This window comes from Oryzias latipes, chromosome 11 (assembly GCF_002234675.1).
Source record: "Oryzias latipes chromosome 11, ASM223467v1".
NCBI classification, from domain to species: domain Eukaryota; kingdom Metazoa; phylum Chordata; class Actinopteri; order Beloniformes; family Adrianichthyidae; genus Oryzias; species Oryzias latipes.
Genome location: NC_019869.2, coordinates 1,169,384 through 1,189,917, shown reverse-complemented (window position 1 = coordinate 1,189,917; position 20,534 = coordinate 1,169,384). Strand labels below are relative to the sequence as shown.

The 20,534-nt window shown below is 43.8% G+C and overlaps 2 protein-coding genes across 5 annotated transcripts in view; one reads left to right on the top strand and one right to left on the bottom strand.

The window, feature by feature from the left end:
* LOC105354996 (CD209 antigen-like protein E) overlaps positions 1-20,534 on the bottom strand; it is a 686,243-nt gene that overhangs the window by 183,897 nt on the left and 481,812 nt on the right. The window lies entirely within an intron of this gene.
* LOC111948170 (CD209 antigen-like protein A) lies at positions 6,820-17,363 on the top strand. Of its 3 annotated transcripts, none has more exons than XR_002874093.1 (4): positions 6,820-6,875; positions 15,722-15,775; positions 15,911-16,062; positions 16,202-16,476. XR_002874093.1 is itself a non-coding variant. In XM_023959719.1 (4 exons), the coding sequence occupies exons 1-4, from the start codon at positions 15,700-15,702 to the stop codon at positions 16,946-16,948; spliced, it is 477 nt and encodes a 158-aa protein (XP_023815487.1). In that variant the 5' UTR covers positions 15,463-15,699; the 3' UTR covers positions 16,949-17,363. The 3 variants fall into 3 exon arrangements, 1 of the variants encoding a protein (XP_023815487.1); XM_023959719.1 differs by lacking the exons at positions 6,820-6,875; positions 16,202-16,476 and adding exons at positions 16,531-16,643; positions 16,813-17,363 and having other exon boundaries at positions 15,463-15,775; XR_002874092.1 differs by having other exon boundaries at positions 15,911-16,476.

Here is a 20,534-nt window from a genome sequence, read left to right as displayed (position 1 = left end):
CCTGAGAAGGAGGGAGATCGGTTACAAAGTCCAGGGCAATGTGGGACCAAGGACGCCCGGGAGTGGACAGCGGATGGAGGAGACCAGACGGTGGTGAGTTGGAGGTCTTGGAGCGGGCGCAGGTGGTACAGGCAGCCACATACTCCTTAACGTCCTTAGTCATGGAGGGCCAGAAAAAACGCCGACGGAGGAGGCAGAGAGTCCTGGTGACCCCGCCGTGACAGGCAAGACGTGAGGCGTGGGCCCACGTGATGACGTCGGACCTGAGAGATCGGGGTACATAAAGTGTTCCGTCAGGAGGTTCTGGGTGATTGGGTTCCTCACCTTGAGCTTGCATCACTTTATTCTCAATGTCCCAGGTAACGTTTCCAACGATGCAGGTGGAGGGAATGATGGGGTTCGTGGTGCCGTCCTGGTCATCAGAGGAGCAGTACTTCCGTGAGAGGGCGTCGGGCTTAATATTGCGGCTTCCTGGTCTGTAGGTTATGGTGAAATTGAAACGGTCAAAGAACAGGCACCAGCGGGCTTGACGGGAATTCAGTCTCTTGGCGGAGCGAAGATATGAAAGGTTCCTGTGATCAGTCCAGACAATAAATGGATGAACCGCACCCTCCAGCCAGTGTCGCCATTCTTCCAATGCTAATTTAAGAGCGAGAAGTTCACGGTTGCCCACATCATAGTTGCGCTCAGCAGGGGTCAGTTTCTTAGAAAAGAAAGCGCAGGGCTTCAATTTGTTGGAGGACTCTTCCCGCTGAGATAATACTGCCCCGACGCCTGAGTCGGAGGCGTCAACCTCGACCACGAATTGTCTAGCTGGGTCGGGTTGTATTAGTATGGGGGCTGTAACGAAGAGGTTCTTGAGAGTGTCAAAAGCTTCTTGGGCATCCGAGTTCCATTGGTAGGCCCGAACAGTGGAAGTGAGTCGCGTGAGGGGAGCCGCGATGGAGCTGTAATTTCTAATAAACCGCCTATAGAAATTAGCGAACCCTAAAAATTGCTGAAGTTTCTTACGCGTGGTAGGGGGTTCCCACTTGGAGACAGCCTCGATTTTAGCGGGGTCGGGTCGAATGCTACCTGCCTCGAAGATGTACCCTAAGAAGGGGACGACGGTGGAATGAAACAGACATTTTTCGGCTTTGACAAAAAGCTGTTTTTCAGACAATCGTTGGAGTACCTGACGAACGTGGTTTCTGTGCTGATCAGGATGTTTAGAGTAGATCAGTATGTCGTCAAGGTAGACAAAAACGAAGCGGTCGATAAAGTCCCGTAGAACGTCGTTTATGAGGCGCTGGAACACGGCAGGAGCGTTTGTTAACCCGAATGGCATGACGAGATACTCATAATGACCGAGAGGAGTTTTGAAAGCGGTTTTCCATTCATCACCCTCCTTGACCCGTACGAGATGATAAGCATTTCGTAGGTCAAGCTTGGAAAAGATACGGGCCTCCTGAATCGAGTCAAAGACAGAGCTGATGAGCGGAAGGGAATACTTGTCTTTTACCGTGATCTGATTTAGTTCTCGATAATCTACGCACGGTCGGAGGGTTTTGTCCTTCTTCTCGACAAAAAAAAACCCTGCACCGACAGGGGAGGAAGAAGGACGAATGTGCCCCGAGGAAAGTGCCTCTTGAATGTAAACCTCCATAGCGGCTTTCTCGGGGCCAGAGAGATTGAACAGCCTACTTTTAGGGAGAGGAGCGCCGTCCAATAAAGTGATTGAACAGTCGTAAGGCCGGTGGGGAGGTAAGGCACCAGCCTTAACTTTGCTGAAAACGGTGTGAAGATCGTGGTAGCAACTAGGCACGTTAGACAGATCGATCTCCTCAGGAGATTTAACGGAGGCAGAATTAGCGGGTGGAACAGCGGATTGCAAACAGTTAGCGAGGCAGAACTCGCTCCAACCAATAATACGACGATGGACCCAATCAAATTGCGGGTTGTGGTGACGAAGCCAAGAGTACCCCAGAATAATGGGGTTCTGGGGGGTTTGAGTTACGAAGAACCGGGCGAGTTCTCTATGATTACCAGAAGTAATTAATAACACCGGTTCCGTACGGTGAGTAATCACCGAAAGGTGTTGACCCCCCAACCCAGCGGCTCTAATAGGGGAAGGAAGGGACTCTGTAGGCAGGGACAGGCGAGTAACTAGGCTGTGATCTATAAGATTCTGTTCAGCGCCGGAGTCAATCAAAGCGTGGAGATCCAGAGTTTCAGAAACATGACTTAACTTGACAGGAATGCGGAGAAAATCTTTAGAAGATGACAAGACTTGACCCGCCCGCGGCCTGTCCTCTAGCGGGGGGTTTTGGAGTTTAAACGCAGGCTACATTGGTGTACCTGGTGTCCTGGTTTTCCGCAGTAAAAGCATGCCCCTTCGATCCGGCGTCGCTGCCTCTCCTCTGCGGAAAGCTTGGAGTGTCCAATCTGCATGGGCTCGTCGGTCTGACTGCGAGAGGTTTCAGACTGGGTTATAGGAGAAATGTGTGCCGCCGTACCTTGTGGTGGATTAGCAGGACTTCTGCGTGGAGGCTGAGGTCTTTCATGCTGTCGTTCACGTAAGCGGGTGTCCGAACGGAGAGCCGCCGTGACGAGCTCCTCAAAAGAGTGGGTTTCTGGTTGCGAACACAGGTGGTCCTTAATGACTTCATTTAAAGACTGATAGAAGACCCCTCTCAATGCTGGATCCGTCCAGCCGGCTTCCACCGCCAGGATTCTGAAGTCTATGACGTGGTCGCTCACTGAGCGACTTCGCTGCTTAAGAGCCAGAAGCTTTCGTGAGGCTTCCTCCCGCTTACGGGGTTGGTCAAAAACCAGCCTGAATTCATTAATGAAGTGCTCGTACGATAGGTGGGTGACAGGATTGGCGGCCAGGAAAGCCTGAGCCCACTGCAGCGCTTTATTGCGGAGTGAGTTTATGATCAGGGTAATCTTGCTGAGGTCGGAGTCATAATACCTCGGGGCTTGCTGGAACAGGAGACTACATTGCAGCAGGAACCCTCCACAAGCTTCGACGTCGCCGAAGAATGGTTCCGGCTGCAGTCGGTAGTTTTCAGGTGACGGACCGGAAGCGGAAACTGCGGCGATGCTGGAAGCGGGAGGTGATGGTGCGGGGGTAGCCCCCTGGACAGTTAAATTCATCAAAGTTTGCGTTAGACCATCCAGGCGCCGAAAAAGTTCCTGTTGGGCAGAGGATACTTGCGACAGAGCGTCGGCTTGGCGGCCCAGGGCGATGCCTTGCTGGCTGACGGCAAAACGAAGTCCCTCTGGATCAGCTGGGTCCGGAAGTTGGCCAGTTTGTTCTGTCATGATTTCACAAGGATGAGGAACCCAGATGCTGCAACCCAGAAGGAAGACAGGTAAGTGGAGGATGAGAATGGATTTATTGTTTGCTCCAGATGTGAAGATGGCTGGTTTGAGGAGTGTCCAGGTTAGACGTGGCTGTGGCGTGGCTGGAGGGTCTTGAAGCGGTTAGCGGCTGCCGAGAGTTTCCGTGCTCCTGAGGCGTAGAATGGAAGGTCCGTGCTGCCGTCACTCGTGAGCGGTAGGATCCTGAGACAGGGAGCAAAGAATTAGTTAGAGCCAGAGACTTGGAACAAAGCTGTAACGAGGCTAGAACCAGAGCAGTCACCATAAGGGGTAACAAACTGGCGTCGAGTAGTGGCGTTGATCTCCTTTTGAATCCACAGAAGATGATCAGGAGAGTGATGGCAGCTGGTGGCAATCAGGAACATTAGGGCAGAGCTGGAGGGGGGAGGAGACCGCCAGGCACCGTGACAGGAACTTGTGAACAGAATAGATGTGCATGCTGTTTAGCAGGTAAGGCAAGGCAAGGCAAGTTTATTTGTATAGCACAATTCGTACACAAAGTAATTCAAGGTGCTTCACAAAACAGAAAATGCATTAAAATCACAATACATCATAGAAATAATCAACGTAAAATTTACTTTAAAAGAAAAGAAAAAAATTGAAAATTGATTTAAAAAGAAAGGAAGGAAAGGAAAGAAAAGTGCAGATAGGACCTTTCAGTCATATACACGGCTAAACAGAAATGTTTTAAGTCTAGATTTGAACATGAACACAGAAGAGGCCTGTCTTACGACTTCAGGGAGGCTGTTCCAGATTTTAGCTGCAGAATATTGAAACGCTGATTCCCCTTGTTTAGTTCTGACTCTGGGTATCAACAGGAGGCCGGCCCCTGAGGTCCTCAGAGTACGAGATGGTTCATATGGCACTAACATGTCAGAGATGTACTTTGGTGCTCGGCCATGGAGAGACTTGTACACAAGCAGAGCTGCTTTGAAGTCTATTCTTTGGGGTACAGGGAGCCAGCCAGGTGTGGGTATACTCAAATGCATGAGCCTGAGGCAAGGCCGACTCCTCCCACAGTGTGCTAATGAATCACACTTACTTTGGGAGTCAAGACGTGACTTGTCAGGTTCACCATATTGCCTAATTCATGCGGCTCTTACTCCGATGCGGCTTGTGTATGTTTAAAAGTAGTTAAACACGTGAAAATGGGTGGGTGCGGCTTGTTATCGGGTGCGCTTTGTAGTCCGGAATTTACGGTAGTTCCTCCTGCACTGAAAACTGGTGCTTTTACTCCCATACATAAAAAAATTGGGTTCAAATCCCACAGACCTCAATAATTACCGTCCCATTTCCAACCTTCCATTCATTTCAAAAATTCTTCAGAAAACAGTATCTGCTCAGCTTCTGCCCACCTTCTTCCGCTTGGTCATATTTTCCAAAAACACCACATCCCTTTTCATTGCTATGCAGATGACACCCAGCTCTATCTTTCCAGCCAACCCAACTCCACATTGCCTCCATTAGCGCTGGTTGACTGCATCAATGAAGTCAAATCCTGGTTCACCTCAAACCTTTTAAAACTCAATAGCAATAACACTGAATTTCTTCTGATAGGCACCAAATCCACCCTGAACCAGACCAACCATTTCTCTCTTTACATTGACGGCTCCACCATCTCTCCCTCCCCTCAGGTAAAGAGTTTGGGCGTCATCCTCGACAGTAGTCTCTCTTTCACTTCTCACATAAACAACATCACCCGCTCAGCCTACTTCCATCTACGCAACATGCAACGTCTCATGTCCTCCCTCACTCCTCAGTCCACTGCTGTACTGGTACACAGTCTTTTTACTTCCCACCTGGACTACTGAAACTCTCTTCTATTTGGTCTCCCCCAGACAATCCTCCATAAACTTCAACTGGTTCAGAATTCAGCTGCTCGTATCACTATTTTTTTGTTTATCTCAACCTCAGATTATTTACTAGTATGGCCTGCATCAGGGTTCATTTAGATTTAGCTGTAAATCTATGTTAATTTTTATGTTGAAATGCTTCAAGCAGTTCTTTTTATTTTTAGAAGCAGCAGTGTATTCAAAGCAATTTTGAAAAAAGCTATTTCAATAAATATTAAGAGTACTAATTCTGTATGATTTTATTTTTCGTCTTGGTTTGAGCTACAAAAGCTGGTAATTACACTATAAGTCTTAATTCTAGCATAATAACTCTTGAATTAAAATAATATCTTCTTACGGTTCTTTTTAGGTTTTAGGATCTTTTTACTCAAAGTGAGTAATAAACAGCAGTTAAAGAAGAATTTATAAACTACTTTTCAGATTGTTTTACTTAAAGATAGTAATTGAAATGAGTATTTTACCACTAATTTTGAGTTGTTTTTTCTCTTTCTGAAAGCCAAGATATTTTTTCTGATTTTAATATCTTATCAAGTGAAATTATCTTACTGCACTGGCAGATAATTTCACTTGTTTTTTAGACCATATAATCTAAAAATAAATCCTTTTTCTTGTATTTAGACAGTTATTTTCTGCATGAAATTGATAATAACTGAATGTTTGTGTTGAAGTTCTTCCAGTGGTTGCATTGAATTGAATGGGAGTCTCTCTGCAGCATCAGTGCATGAAAGAGTGAATGACATGAGTGGAGTTTGTTCTGCTGCTACTTCCTGAATGTTTGCAGTTCAGAGCTGACTGCTTTCATCAGGAAACAGTGAAGTCTGCTCAGTTAGTTTGATCTCTAAAGATGTCCACACAAACTGAAGCTGCAGCAGATTGGAGAGTGAAATTTAGCAGAAATCTTCATCCAGATGGAAGAGAACAAAGTGAGGTGGAGATGTTAGATGATGAAGAGCAGCACTCTGATCATGGATTACAACAAACTGGTGAGCAGAAAAACTTCAGACTAAATACTACAATATTATTTCAAATCATTTGGACCAAATCACTGTTATTTCTCTGATATTTGGATTATTTAGTGAAACAATGACATTTGGAAATGTAGATTCTAAATAATCATCATGTTCACATAAAGAACTTCCCTTTTTGTCCTTCTAGAAAAAGACATTGCTGCAATACTGTTCAGTCAGGAAGAAATTGTAGCATGCATGACAACGGTTTGAATAGAATTCTGGAAATAAACGAAATCTGCTTTTTAGGAAATCAGAAGCAGAAGAATCTTCAAGCTGAGAGAAGAAACTGTTTCAGAGTTTTCAAGTTTTCTCTGGGAGTTTTCTGTTTCCTGATTCTGGCTGGACTCATGACTCGCTGTAAGAATTGAACATTTTATTTCTAACATCTCATATTCAGTTTTTAGGTCATTTTATATTTTTGTGGTTTTTAAATGTTTTTGTTTTTGTTAAGTCAGTTTTCTTTTAGATACAGAAGAAAAAAACACTAACAGTATTTTTATTGTTACCATGACAACAATGTCTTACAGAAATCATGAAATAACTTCTTTTGATTCATATCAAAGTGATTCTGTTACAGATCATCTGCTGTCTTTGGAAAACAATCAAACAGAAACCAGAAAGAATCACCTGCAGACTGAACTTTCAGGTAAAACTTCTTTTACACATCTTGCATATTTTCTACTGAGTTCTAATTTTCTATACTGACATCCAGACTACTCATTACTCCTCAATGACAAAGCTGCAACACGGTTTCTGGAGAACAGGCGCATTTTAATCTCTTTCTTTCCATGTAACGCCGTGAAAACTCTTCGGAGTTCTTGGTTGAATTAACCAGCTTGAACATGTTACACTGATAAGAATGATGAGCCAACTCACTCTCACTGCAACATATTTAATTTTGAAAAAGCTACAAAATTTCAGTCAAAAGAACCCACTTAGCACAGATTCTATTGACTCTTTCATGCCGTTCTGACTTTCCTTCTTCTGTTGGTCATCTTCTGATGTATTCTCATAACCTTGCACTATAAACACACACAATACACTAGTTGCAGCCAAACACAAAACATAACTCTTTATCAATATCTCTCAAAAACATTACACAGTGCCAGCACAGTTCTGCACTGTTTCACTGATTTTATGAATGAACAAAAATCACAAAATGCATTCTACTCCATTGGCCATCACTTGAAATTCCAACATAAGAACTTATAATACTTTTACAAAAAGCACAGCTTATTTCCTTCTAGCTTACACTGGACTGAAACATTTCTAATGTGAGTTAAACTGCTCACTACTGATCCACATCCGCCATCTTGTCAACAAAACGTGGCGTCCGAGTCATATCAACATATTAACTTCACTGATGTTCCTCTCTGAAACACTTAAGACACATCCTTACTGTCACAAATCATTTGTGTGTTGATTTCAGCCAGCTTACCTGCAAAATATCCAAAATTTTAGTCAAAATAGCTTAGTCACATGGTCTGCTGACTCATTCATGCCGTCCTGACTTTGCTTCTTCTGCTGGTCAGCTGCTGATGTCTAGACCAGTGTTTGTCAGCCGGTGTGGGAGATGTTCAGGTGTGCCGTGGGAAATGACCCATTAACTGATCTAAAAATATTTCCATCTCCAGGATTTCAGCTCTGTGTTCATCCAAACAGGCCCTGATAAAACACTGAATAGTTAAGAATATAAAAGATCATAAAACACTTTTTGCTTTGTGTTTATTTGATTATATTAAAGACATTTTTATAAGAATGACAGTACCGCGATTTAGCTGCAGCATGAGCTCTATTTTAGGAAAAGTCCCGCCCCTTTAACTGTCTCCACCAATCATTCTTAGAGGCTTAATCACACGTCATCAGTCTGACCAATCAGAAGTGGTTAAAGTCTTCACTTCCTTGTTCAGATTCTGCTCATAAAGTCTCTCAGTTCCAACAGAAATACCAGCTAAAGCTCGTCTTTAGCGGTGTAGCTTTCCGCAGAATCCGATGTCAGACCGTGGAACAAGTGAACAAAACAATGAAGCTCAGAGAAGAGAGTCTATCTGCCATCACTACATCTCCCATGATGCATTGGGTTAAAGTGACAGCGTCTCAGCTTACAATGAGTCTTCCTTGTTAAACGTCTTGAAACCCCAACGAACACACATCAACCAGTTTTTAAGTCTTCTTGATAAAATCAGAGGTCAGAGGTCAACAGTTTAGTTCTCCTTCAAGGTTTTTGTTTATTAACAGCCAAACATCCCAGAGTTTGGTCAAAGTCATCTTTCTAACTGAAACACTTTTCTAAGAACGTCTGGATTATTTTATATGTTAAACTTAAGAACTCAGTCCTTAGAGAGGGGTTGGACTCTCTACCACTCTGGAGTTGCCCAAGGTGAGAGGCGGCGGGCTGGCGTGGGCTTACTCGTGAGCCCCCAGCTCAGCCGCCAAGTGTTGAGTTCACCCCGGTGGATGAGAGGGTCATGTCCCTCCGCCTCCAGGTGGGGGACAGGTCTCTAACTGTGGTTTCGGCTTACGGGCCGAACAGCAGTTCGGAGTACCAGGCCTTCTTGGTGTCTCTCGAAAGGGTACTGGAAAGTGCCCCAACGGGGGACTCCATTGTCTTCCTGGGGGACTTCAAGGCCCACGTGGGCAATGACAGTGGCACCTGGAGGGGTGTGATTGGTAGGAACGCCCCCCCTGATCTGAACCCGAGTGGTGTTTTGTTATTGGACTTCTGTGCTCGTCATAGTTTGTCCATAACGAACACCATGTTCGAGCACAAGGGTGTCCATCAATACACCTGGCATCAGGACACCCTAGGGCACAAGGGTGTCCATCAATACACCTGGCATCAGGACGCCCTAGGCAGGAGGTCAATGATCGACTTTGTAGTTGTTTCAGGTGACCTTCGCCCCTGTGTTTTGGACACCCGGGTGAAGAGAGGGGCGGAGCTGTCCACCGATCACTACCTGGTGGTGAGTTGGATTCGCTGGCGGGGAAGGAGGCCGGAAAGATTTGGAAGACCCAAACGTACTGTGAGGGTCTGCTGGGAACGTCTGGCTGAGCCCTCCGTCAGGGCAGTCTTTAACTACCACACCCCTGAGAACTTCAAACAGGTACCGAGGGAGGTTGGGGACATTGAGTCCGAGTGGACCATGTTTTCCACCTCCATTGTCTCTGCTGCTGCTCGGAGCTGTGGTCGCAAGGTCTCTGGTGCCTGTCGCGGCGGTAACCCCCGAACCCGGTGGTGGACACCGGAAGTAAGGGATGCCGTCAAGCTGAAGAAGGAGTCCTACCAGGCCTGGCTGGCCTGCGGGACTCCAGAGGCAGCTGACAGATACCGGCAGTCTAAGCGAGCTGCGGCCCGGACTGTTGCGGAGGCGAAAACTCGGTCCTGGGAGGAGTTCGGTGAGGCCATGGAGAAGGACTATCGGTTGGCTTCGAAGAAATTCTGGCAAACCATCCGGCGACTCAGGAGGGGAAAGCAGTTCTCCACAGGCACCATTTTCAGTGCAGGTGGGGAGCTGTTGACTTCGACTGAGGACATTGTCGGGCGGTGGAAGGAGTACTTCGAGGATCTCCTCAATCCCACTGACACGCCTTCTTTTGAAGAAGCGGAGAGTGAGGACTTTGGGGTGGGGCTGTCTATTACCCGGGCTGAAGTCACTGAGGTAGTCAACGAGCTCCTCGGTGGCAAGGCCCCGGGGGTGTTTTTTGTTAAAACTTTCAAAGAATTCATCTTTGATTAAGACAAAAGAAAAACTGATAAAACTTCAACATGTTCACTTTTTGTGGACCTACAGAAAACATAAATAAATATAATGTTAGTCTTTTTGTGTGTAAAATTAATCAAACATATTGTGATCATATTGTTCAAAAATTACAGTTCCTTTTGCACCAACATTAAAATAAATATTTAAAAAAAGAATGAAAGAATATATTTGGTTTTTTTGTGAGGTTACATAAAATTACATGTTAATAAACTGGAGGGAAAAACAACTAGCAGGATAAAATGTCAAATAATTTAGTCGAAAATTATTACCGAAAACTAACTTAATTTTTATTAAAGATAATATAAAGATACTTTATTGATCCCATCTTAGGAAATTGGGTTGTTGCATCGTCAGCGTTAGGCTCAAGATACAAACACACAAACAGTGGGTGACAACAGAGAACAGATCAATCAATCAGAGAAAAGACACATCAGGTAACCCTTGGTCTATCCTAGGCACTTTAACATTGGGAGTTGGGTCATCTAGACCCACTAGACAGTGCTCTGAACCTTTTTTCTTCAATGATTTGTGGTCTTCACTGGTGTCCATGGATTACATGAAATCTTTCCACCTTTATCCACCTTTGTCATGGTATGGAGAACACGTCAATGGAAGGGGGGGGGGTCATCTAAGATAGCAAAGGGTTAAAAAAACTGTTGGTTTGCATGACCCCTTTTTTATTACATCTTTTAGAAAAAACAGCTGCAGCTTCCAGCTTTTTCTCCCACAATCTTCTTCTGTTTTTTTACATTTTTTATTTTATCTTTTTCGGGGTCACGGGGCTGCTGCTGGAGCCTATCCCAGCCACTTATGGGCGAAGGCAGGGGACACCCTGGACAGGTCGCCAGTCTGTCACAGAGTCACACACATCACACACCCATTCACTCTCACAGCCACACCTATGGACAATTTGGAGTAACCAATTGACCTATGAAACATGTTTTTGGACAGTGGAAGGAAGCCGGAGTCACTGGAGAGAACCCCAGCATGCACGGGAAGAACATGCAAACTCCACACAGAAAGGTCCCCCACTGATGTACTGTTTCAGGTCCCCCAGCCGGGGACTTGAACTGGGGGCCTTCTTGCTGTGAGGCAAGAGCGCTAACCACTGCACCACCGACATCTATTAGAAAAGAAAAGCTGCAACTTCCAGCTTTTTCTGCTACAATTATAACAAAAATGCATGTGAGATTGTGGAGGGACTGTACATCAATACACACTATAGAGTTACTCAAGGATAAAGTTGGCCCTCTGTGTTTCCATCTGTGCTCTGAAATGTTTCCATTACACAAGCGAGTTTCCATCTACATCTTGGTGCATTGTCTTCTTGCAGGATCACAACGTCGTTTACTTAAAGGTTACGTAAGGCTTTCTGCCATTTTTGTTGTTGTTGGAGATTTGACAGATATTCTCACTTCCATCTCTGATGGGACTCATTTCCAAGAAACTGAACTCTTTTCCATCTTTTGTTCAAGTACAAATCTTCTTTGGAGAACTGACCAGGAGGAGAAAGAATAATTGAGGACCTCATAGTTAATATGTAACTTGGCGTAAGTGGTTCTGGACCAGTGGGATCATTGAGATGTTTAACTGTTAATGGTCTGCTTTGATGATTGCCATTGTTTAATAAAGAAACGTTCTCAACCTTGTAGTATCCAGTCGGTTTGAACGTTTGTCTAGCATTGCTGTTAGGATGTTTCGCACTGTTCGAATTTGGCGTTCCTATACAACTCCCATGTGGCTGGCTGCTGGGACATTCAACACAAATTCACAACCGATAGCTTTTTGGCGTTCTTGGTCCATGCCTTTCATTAACTGCAAAACTCTCTTCTGGCGCCCATGAAGTTTGTTCCTTGGTCGCATTTGACTTGTCGGACGGGACGTCTTATTGCAATGAGAGCGTGAAGGGCGTCAATGAAGGCCTCTGCTGTTAAATCGTCTAATGTTTCAATGTGCACAGCTCGTGAACATAAGCATGTGAACAACAGTCTGTATCTTTTGATTCTTTTCTTCCTTCTTTCACTGTGAAGTAGTGGAGGGGCTGTTACTGTTCTAACTTCTGGCAAATCTACCATCCGTTGAATGTTTGTAGCCTTTCTGTATTTTATACTGTTGGAAAATATAATCTTTCGCTTTGAGATTACTTTCCTTGTTGCATGTTCAAAAAGGTCGAGAAGAAGAAAACCACGGGATTCGGCCGGATTAAGTTTAACAAATTTATTCCCTAACAATATTTCTAAAAAGTAAAAGATAATAAAACAGAATAAAACAGATCGATCTGGGTGTCCAAAACCAAGGCCTGCAATACGCAAGAGGTTACATTCCGAATTCACATGCAGCTTGTCTGGAGACACAGAAAAGTTCCTTGAGTTCAGACTTTTAAGCATGTGGTCAGAACATCCTCCCCCGGGAGCAAGATGGCCGCCGAATCTCCGCCTCTGGTCGCTAGAGATTGGCTGACAGACGAGCCCGCCTACTTCCTTCAGCCCATCCTTAGAATCACAGCATCTGGTCTCTGGGGGGAACCTCACAGATGGACACGGTACGGAATCCCCATGGGTGGCAGGAACTGTCACCGCAGGAAGTCGATCCTAGAGCTTTGTTCTTCACACGGGAGCAGATGCCTGTGGCGATTCCCAGGGATGGAAATCAGTATCAAAGATGATTGATTTATGATCCAAGTCAGACCTACAACCAAATGGCCTCAGAAGATCAAAGACTGTTTTCTCCTGAACGGGGGGTTGAGATTGTAGCTGCATTCCTGACACCTCTCACATATGCAACTATAGGAAGCAACTTCAGAGTTGAAAGGATGTTAAAGCACACACTTCAGCAAATGACTTATCTTCACTGTAATAAAAATTTAAGACTGACACGCCCTAATGAAATTACCAAAAAATATAAATTCCTTCAATACATTTCACACAGTGATAGATGTGTGACGAAACAACATTTCCACATCCTACAATCCAGATTCCATTTTCATGTAATACATTTGTGGTCATGCCTCTGCCTTGGGGCTGTAGATGACTAGGCATGATAGTATTTAGCCAGTAAAGCTGACACATCGAATCTTTGGGAAAGATTGCAGGGTGTTTGACTTCATAATGTAGAGCTGATTGTAAAAATCTTCCTCCTACTCTGAGAACATTTTGATGTCTTGAAAGGTGTTCAGCTGTCTAAGTCTGTTGTTCTTAGCTATAGTACTTTCTCTTTGGGTTCTTATTTTCTGTATTTCTCTTGTACAGGCTTCTCCTTGTGCTTGCTTAAAAATGAAGGTTTCTGTTGCATTTCTCTCTTCAAGGTCAGAAGCTTCATTTGTTCTTTGGTGAAACCTTTGAAGTCTTTGAGAAATCTTCTAAGGCTACGTTCACACTGCAGGCTGAAACGACCCAATTCCGATTTTTTTGCCCCTGTGCGACCCAATTCCGATCTTTTCATGACAGTCTGAACGACACAGATCCGATCTTTTCAAATGCGACCCAGGCCACTTGGGTATGCCGTCCTGAATCCGAAACGTATCCGATCTTTTCAATTGCGACCGCCGTCTGACCGGCCAGGCCACCTGAATCCGAATCGTACGTCATCGATACGCAACAAACGTTCTGCGTTTAAATAGGCGGGAACGTGAATGTAAACATCAACCATGGCGGACGATGCATCAGATACCAGTCAGTGGAAGGGAAGCGAGGTCACCGATTTCATTAATATTTGGGGTGACAGCTCTATTCAGGCCAAACTCCAGGGCTCTTATCGCAACCGGGCGGTTTTTGAAAAATTTCCAGCTAAATGGCAGAGCGTGGTGTTGAACATTTCCCGCGATTCTTTTTCTTTCTTTCTCCCCTTTCTGACCGTGGTCAGAAGCACGGGGGACCGAAGGCAGATCCTCCTCCTCCCCGTTTGGACCCTTAGATTCTCGGGTTAATAAAAGAGTCCATAGCATTTATTCTGGGGGAAACCTTCTTTTATTACCGTTGTCCTTCCTCCGTAACACACAACATGAATGCGCGCCCACACTGCCCCCCCCCCATTCTCTCCCGCTACACGCGCTCTTCTCCTGTCTCTTACACAAAGGCGCGCGCGCGCGCCCTCAACACACAAACATTCCCATTCCACAACAGTGGGTGCAGATGATCCTGGCTCCAATACCTTCTTAAAAATGAGAAGATTGTTATTGTGCTGGCTCCTTAGGGAAAATAAATGTAATAATGCAAAAAGAGCTCCGCTGTTGACAACACTGTTGTTGGCATCCATTGTTAACGTTAGCTACTTCCGCAAACAACAAGTGACGTCGTTCACCGTTGAGTACTCTTCTGCGCATGCGGGTCAATTTTGGGTCGTTTCACGGTCACACTGTAGATCACAAGAGTTCGGAATTAGAAATGTGAACGGGTAAATTTGCTTTCTCTTTGCATTTTTTATGAGTTGAGTAAGAAATGATTTTCCCTCTCATCACTGCTTTTGCTGTTTCCCAAACAAGACATGGTGAGATATCTGGAGTATTTGTCATGACTTGCTAGGCTAACAGACCCAGACGCTGGAACCCAGAAGGAAGACACAGGTAATTGATGAGGTAAGTAATGGATTTTAATGTCTCCGGTGTGGTTAGGTTTGTGGCAGAGCTTGAAGTGGTATTGGGCTTGCGGCAAGGCTTGAGGTTCTGTGATGGCTCGTGACGTGGCTGGAGGTTGGACGAAGCTTTGTGGCGTGGTAGGTAGCTTCCGTGAAGTAATACTGCTCGTATAGTCTGGAGACTCAGGTGTCCACTCGTGGTTTGATAATCCTGACGACAAGAAGGCAAAATGCAAATTAGGCGAGAGCACATGCATGGAACTAGAATTACTATGATGACCAGACTAAGCACCATCTGGCGCAACGAACTGGCAAAGAATACTGATCCTGGAGCTCCTTATGAAGGTCTGTAGGCATGATGAGTTGGGTGGACGCAGCTGAGACGAATCAGAGGCCAAGCGGGGGGGGGGGTTGCCAGACGCACCATGACAGTACCCCCCCTCAACGACCGCCTCCAGGCGGTCCAGGTTGGCGAATCCGGTTGGGCCCTGTAGAAGTCCTCAATAAGGGACGGGTCCAAAATGAGAGAGCGGGAGATCTCAGGACCGTAACCCTCCCAATCAACCAGGATGTGGAATCCATGACCCAGACGCCGGACATCCAAAACCCGGCTAACCGGGCTTGGGGGTGGGGGCCTGGGGTTGCTCCGGGGGGGGGGCGCTTTTTGGCTCCTCTCTCTCTCTGTGTGGGGTGGGTGGTGCTGGGCCTGGGGTGTCGGCGCTCCCGGGGATGGGGTCCCTGGGCTGGGGTGACCTGGCCCCTATGCTGGGGGGGGGGGGGGGGGGGGGCTGGGGGGGGGCTGTTTGACCACCGGGGATGAACCGCGCTGCTGCAGTCTCGGATGTGGGAGTGCAGCCACGTCTCAGTGGAGCTCAGTAGGCTGCATTCCTGAAACTCCTGGGTGTTCATTAGCGTCGTTAGGTCTTGTTGGCCAGTGAGCGCACATTCCCCTTAATGACTGCAGCACGACAGTGTTTTGCCAAAGGACACTTGAACACATGTGCAGGCAGATTGGGAATCAAACCTGCCTAAACTGCTCCACCTCTGCATCATGACCAACCCCCCCACTAAAGTGAAGATTGCTTGGTATCTGTTGAAGGCCATGTGATTGTTCATTTAAGTACAAATCAATAAGAAATGGACTTCTACTGTCTTTCAGGCATCAACAAAACTCTTTGGGATGAAATAAAACAGCTGAAAAATCAGACTGAAGGTGAGAAAAGACTGAAAACTAATGGATGATATCAGTTTGTTTGGATCATGTTTACCTTTGAACTGAACTGGAAAGTTTTAGTAGAAAATACAGATGAAACCAGAAAGTAAACCCTGCAGGATTTTTGTATCTCAGTCTATGAAGGTAATCGGTGTCCTGAAGGATGGAAGAGATTTGGAAGCAGCTGCTACTATAAATCTACTGAGAAGAAATATTGGATGGACAGCAGGAGTTTCTGTCAGGATGAAGGATCTGATCTGGTGGTGGTGAACAGCAAAGAGGAACAGGTGGGTGTGTTCACACTAGTTCCTTCCAGCTTCTTGTGTCTTGGATTCTCCACCTGTATGTGTGCTGCTGTTGTCTGGATGCTGATGGATTCCAGCTGAAATTCTCCTCAACAACTCAGATTTCATGTTTGTCTTTCAGCAACATTTCAAAGAAACGTTGTGATGGAACACAGAAACTCTTTTTCCCACTTCTAATGTCTTCAATTCCAAATAGGCTAAACTGGGATTCAGTAGAAATGGACTGTTGGCCCTGAAGACAAAACAAGAAGCAAAAACTAAATGAACAGAAATCTGCATCAAAGAAAGTCAGATTTTGTTCCTCAGATGAACTTTCTCTCAGTTTTTAGGACAATTATCCAGAACAGATGAATCCTAAAGACCAGGCATTATTTTACTGGACATTTAGGGTGAAAGGAAACCAAGATGGAGAGAATGTATTAAGAAAGAACATTTTCTTTTGTTTACTAGGAGTTTGTTTCTGCATTGAATCAGAAAGCAGAATCCTGGATCGGTTTGATTAATTTATGGTCATTACCGAAACCTGAATGGAAATGGGTGGATGGATCACCACTGACAGAAACGTAAGACTTTGTTTCTTTTACAACGTTACTAAATTCATTCTTTATGGCTGAGTCTGATTGTAAATGTGTGAAATCCTTTAAAAAATACAGAAAATGTTTGTAACATCATAATTCAGACCAGTTTATGAACTGAATTTAGACCAGAGGTAAACAGAATGTTTTATCACAGGTTCTGGGATGAGAGGATTTCAAAAGATCCGGACGGCTACAGCGATGCAGTGTCCTTAAGTGCTGACGGGAAATGGACACGACAGTATGTAGTAAACAACAAAAACTGGATCTGTGAGAAAAACATAAAATTCTGAATATTTCTGTTTCTGATCTGTGCATTGATTTAACTGTTTAGTAATGTAACTACAAACATGCTTTATCTTTTTTATTTCTTTTTGTGTACTTCTACCAAATAGTGCTTAAAGGAAGGTTGTATTTTAGTTTCTGGTGAATTGTTCAGAGAAATGAAGGTGTCATCTATCAACAACTTCATCACATTTAAATATCAGTTAAAATGACTCAGATAAACAGGAAACTGTAATAAATGACATGAAAACGAGCTAACTTAGAGCAGCAGTTCAGACTCAGGTTTGGTCTGTAGCAAATAACAAACAGCTTCCACAAAGTCAACTGAAAAGTTACATCTAGAAAGGGAAGTCAATGTTTGGAACATTTTTCTGTATTTTCTCATGATTTTGATGGAATATTAAAAGAATTTATGATGGAAAAGTGTCTTTTGTCTGAATATATTCCTGGTTCTGTTTTGGGTCTCTGTATTATTTTTGAGAAATGTATTTAATTACTGATTTTTCTTTGACACAGCTGCTTATTTTTAATTATTTATATTTGTAAAACTAAATATATCAGAGGTTGCATGCATGTCCAATCCAAGTTAAAGTTTCTTTTTTCAAGCTGGGGTTCTCTCCCAGAGGCCTGGGAGCTTGAGGGTCCTGCACAGCATCTTAGCTGTTCCTAGCACTGCCTTTTCTGGACTGACATGTCTGAGGTTTTTCCATCATCTGCTGTAGCCACTCCTCCAGATTAGAGGTTACCATGGGAACCACCATCACCTTCACCTTCCAGGCTTTCTCCAGCTCTTCTCTGAGTCTCTACTTGTTCTCCAGGTTCTCATGTTCCTTCTTCCTGATGTTTCCACATCCACCACATCAGCTTTCAGCTTCATTTCACAGCAGGGGGGGTCAAACTCCAGGCCTGGAGGTACAGGAATGCTGTCTCAAAGATCAACCCACCAGTACGGTGGCCCAGAAGGGTCACAACACAACACATTAACTTTATACACAACAGACTAACTTTACACACAACGATGTTGTGCAAAGAAAATTTCCTGAACTTTTATGATCCCCCCCCCCAGTGCCGGCCCTGGTCTTCTGGGGGCCCTAAGCGAGATTTAATTTGTGGGCCCTCTAACTGATCAGCAGCACCAACAAAACGCAACTGTTGTTGTAATATAAATGAGATATATCTAGTGCAGAATGTTGGAAAGAAGTGCCTTCACTGTTGTGCGTCTGTGCACAAATGTATGACTGTCCTTTAAGTAATAATGAAACAATAAGTTTGATTTGGGTTCCATATTGGGTAGATTTGAACTTACCAGCAGCAACATCAACATTTTCCCTTTCAACAGAAGATGTGGTGACAGGAGTTTCCTCTGCAGCTAAAAAACAAGAATTATTATACAATAATTATTGATGAAGTTAATAAAATAACTATAGCAGAATACTACTAATAGTTTAGTGGTTCAGTTAAAATCTGTGTGCAGGTTTTTCACAATGTCATGATCTTTTTATATATTTATGAGAAATAGATTGTTGGATTATATATTTGCACAAGATCATATTTATTTATTTAATTATGAACAGTTTGGGGCTCCATACTCTTCAGCCGCTGTTTATGGAAAAAAGGGGTTATGCAGACACTGTATACATGCCACATGAAGGGATGTGGATGCTGCACCTCCTCCAATACTTTTTGATACTTTTTGAGAGCAGAAGAAAATGTTGGCTGACACGGAACTGTGCAAAACATCCTCATTATGTAAAACCAAAACTGCAAAATACAAATAAGAAAGAACTGTACCTATTTATAAATAATAAATGTGAATAATAATTTGAGTATAAATGGAAATATAAGCATTTATGCACTTCTTATTCTATTATTTTGTATGTTCATAATTTTACAATGAGTACATTTTTTTTTTGTCATTAATAAATTAGAACCTTTATTTCCTATGTATTTGGCAGTTTTGATTCTCCATATTTCATGCCAATGCAAGATTTTAAGACACATTGTTGAAAAAGTCAGACTACCTGACTGTCTATAACAGATAAACAGGAGTTTTTTTACTGACATAAACCGGAAAATGCAGAACGCACTAAATATGTGTTAGCAAAATAATGAAACAATACAATAACGTGAGTTAAACATTTATCAGCCATCACCATTGTTGTTATTTAATCTTCTCTTCGCCGTTTTGGAAGGTCATGTCTGACCTCATCCAGGAAACTTGGGTATCAGAATTATTTTAGAGTTTTCCATTGGAAATTACGACAAACGGGGTCGTTTATGTGCAAACTTCACCTGTCTTTCTAACTTTACCGAACTTCGGATCAATTAGTATTTTAAATCGCGAATGCACAGAAATACTGGATAATGTAAAAAATATGGCCCCATCATCCTCCAAACTTACCTTGTGATTGATGCTGAAGTTGTTCATCTTTTTTCAGCTCCTGATGGATAAAGTCTCTTCGGCATCAAGTGCTCTTGTTGTCGCTTTGATCAGCGTGACAAAATGCACTCGTTTTTTTTCTTTTCTCAACTTTATTGAAACAAAATGCGCTCGTAAATGCACACTGTGCCAGGCTTAGATGCAGTGATGTTGGCCAATCGTTGCTGAGAGTGGCGTAACGTCATTATTTGGGTTGCCAGATTGGTTCAGGTGTGTTGACAAGGGGGATCATTAAAGTGCAGGAAACTTTCTTTTGCACAACATTCACAGCTATGAAATAGGTTGCCAGATTTGGGTCTTTTTTTTATTTTATTTTTTCGCCACTTCGGGGCCCTGGTGGTGACGGGGGCCCTACGCGGCTGCGTAATTCGCGTATAGGGAGGGCCGGCCATGCCCCCCCCCCCCCCCCCCCCCTTCAACACACCTGAACCAGTCTGGCAACCCAAATAATGACGTTACGCCCCTCTTAGCAACGATTGGTCAACATCACTGCATCTGAGCCTGGCACAGTGTGCATTTATTGTTTCAATAAAGTTGGGAAAAAGAAAAAAAAGCGTATTTTGTCACGCTGATCAAAGCGACAGCAAGAGAACTTCACACCAAAGAGACTATCCATCAGGAGCTGAAAAAGATGAACTTCAACATCAATGACAAGGTAAGTTTGGAGGATGTTGGGGCCTTATTTTTACATTATCCAGTATTTCGGTGCAGCTGCGCAATTTACGTAAAATAGTAACCGATCCGAGGTGAAGATTGCACAAAACGACCCCGTTTGTCTTAATTTCCAATGGAAAACTCCAAAATAATTCTGATACCCAAGTTTCCAACATGAGGTTGCACATGACCGTGTAAAACAGCGGAGAGTAGAGAAAAGTAAATAATGATAATGGTATGATGGCTGATAAATGTTTTATTTCCTAACACATATTAGTGCACTCTGCATTTTCCTGTTTATGTCAGTATAAAAACTGCTGTTTATCTGTTAGAGACAGTCAGGTATTCTAACTTTTTCAACAATTTGTCTTAAAATCTTGCATTGGCATAAAATATGGAGAATCAAACCGCCAAAAACAAATAGGAAATAAATGTTCTCATTTAAATGACAAACAAAATAGATGTACTAATTTTAAAATTATGAACATACAAAATAATAA

Coding starts and splice junctions, on each gene's coding strand:
- LOC111948170 (XM_023959719.1), top strand. CDS start 15,700: ATGGACTTCTACTGTCTTTCAGGCATCAACAAAACTCTTTGGGATGAA. Junction 15,776..15,910: donor GCTGAAAAATCAGACTGAAG/GTGAGAAAAGAC, acceptor TTTGTATCTCAG/TCTATGAAGGTAATCGGTGT. Junction 16,644..16,812: donor GGATCACCACTGACAGAAAC/GTAAGACTTTGT, acceptor GTTTTATCACAG/GTTCTGGGATGAGAGGATTT.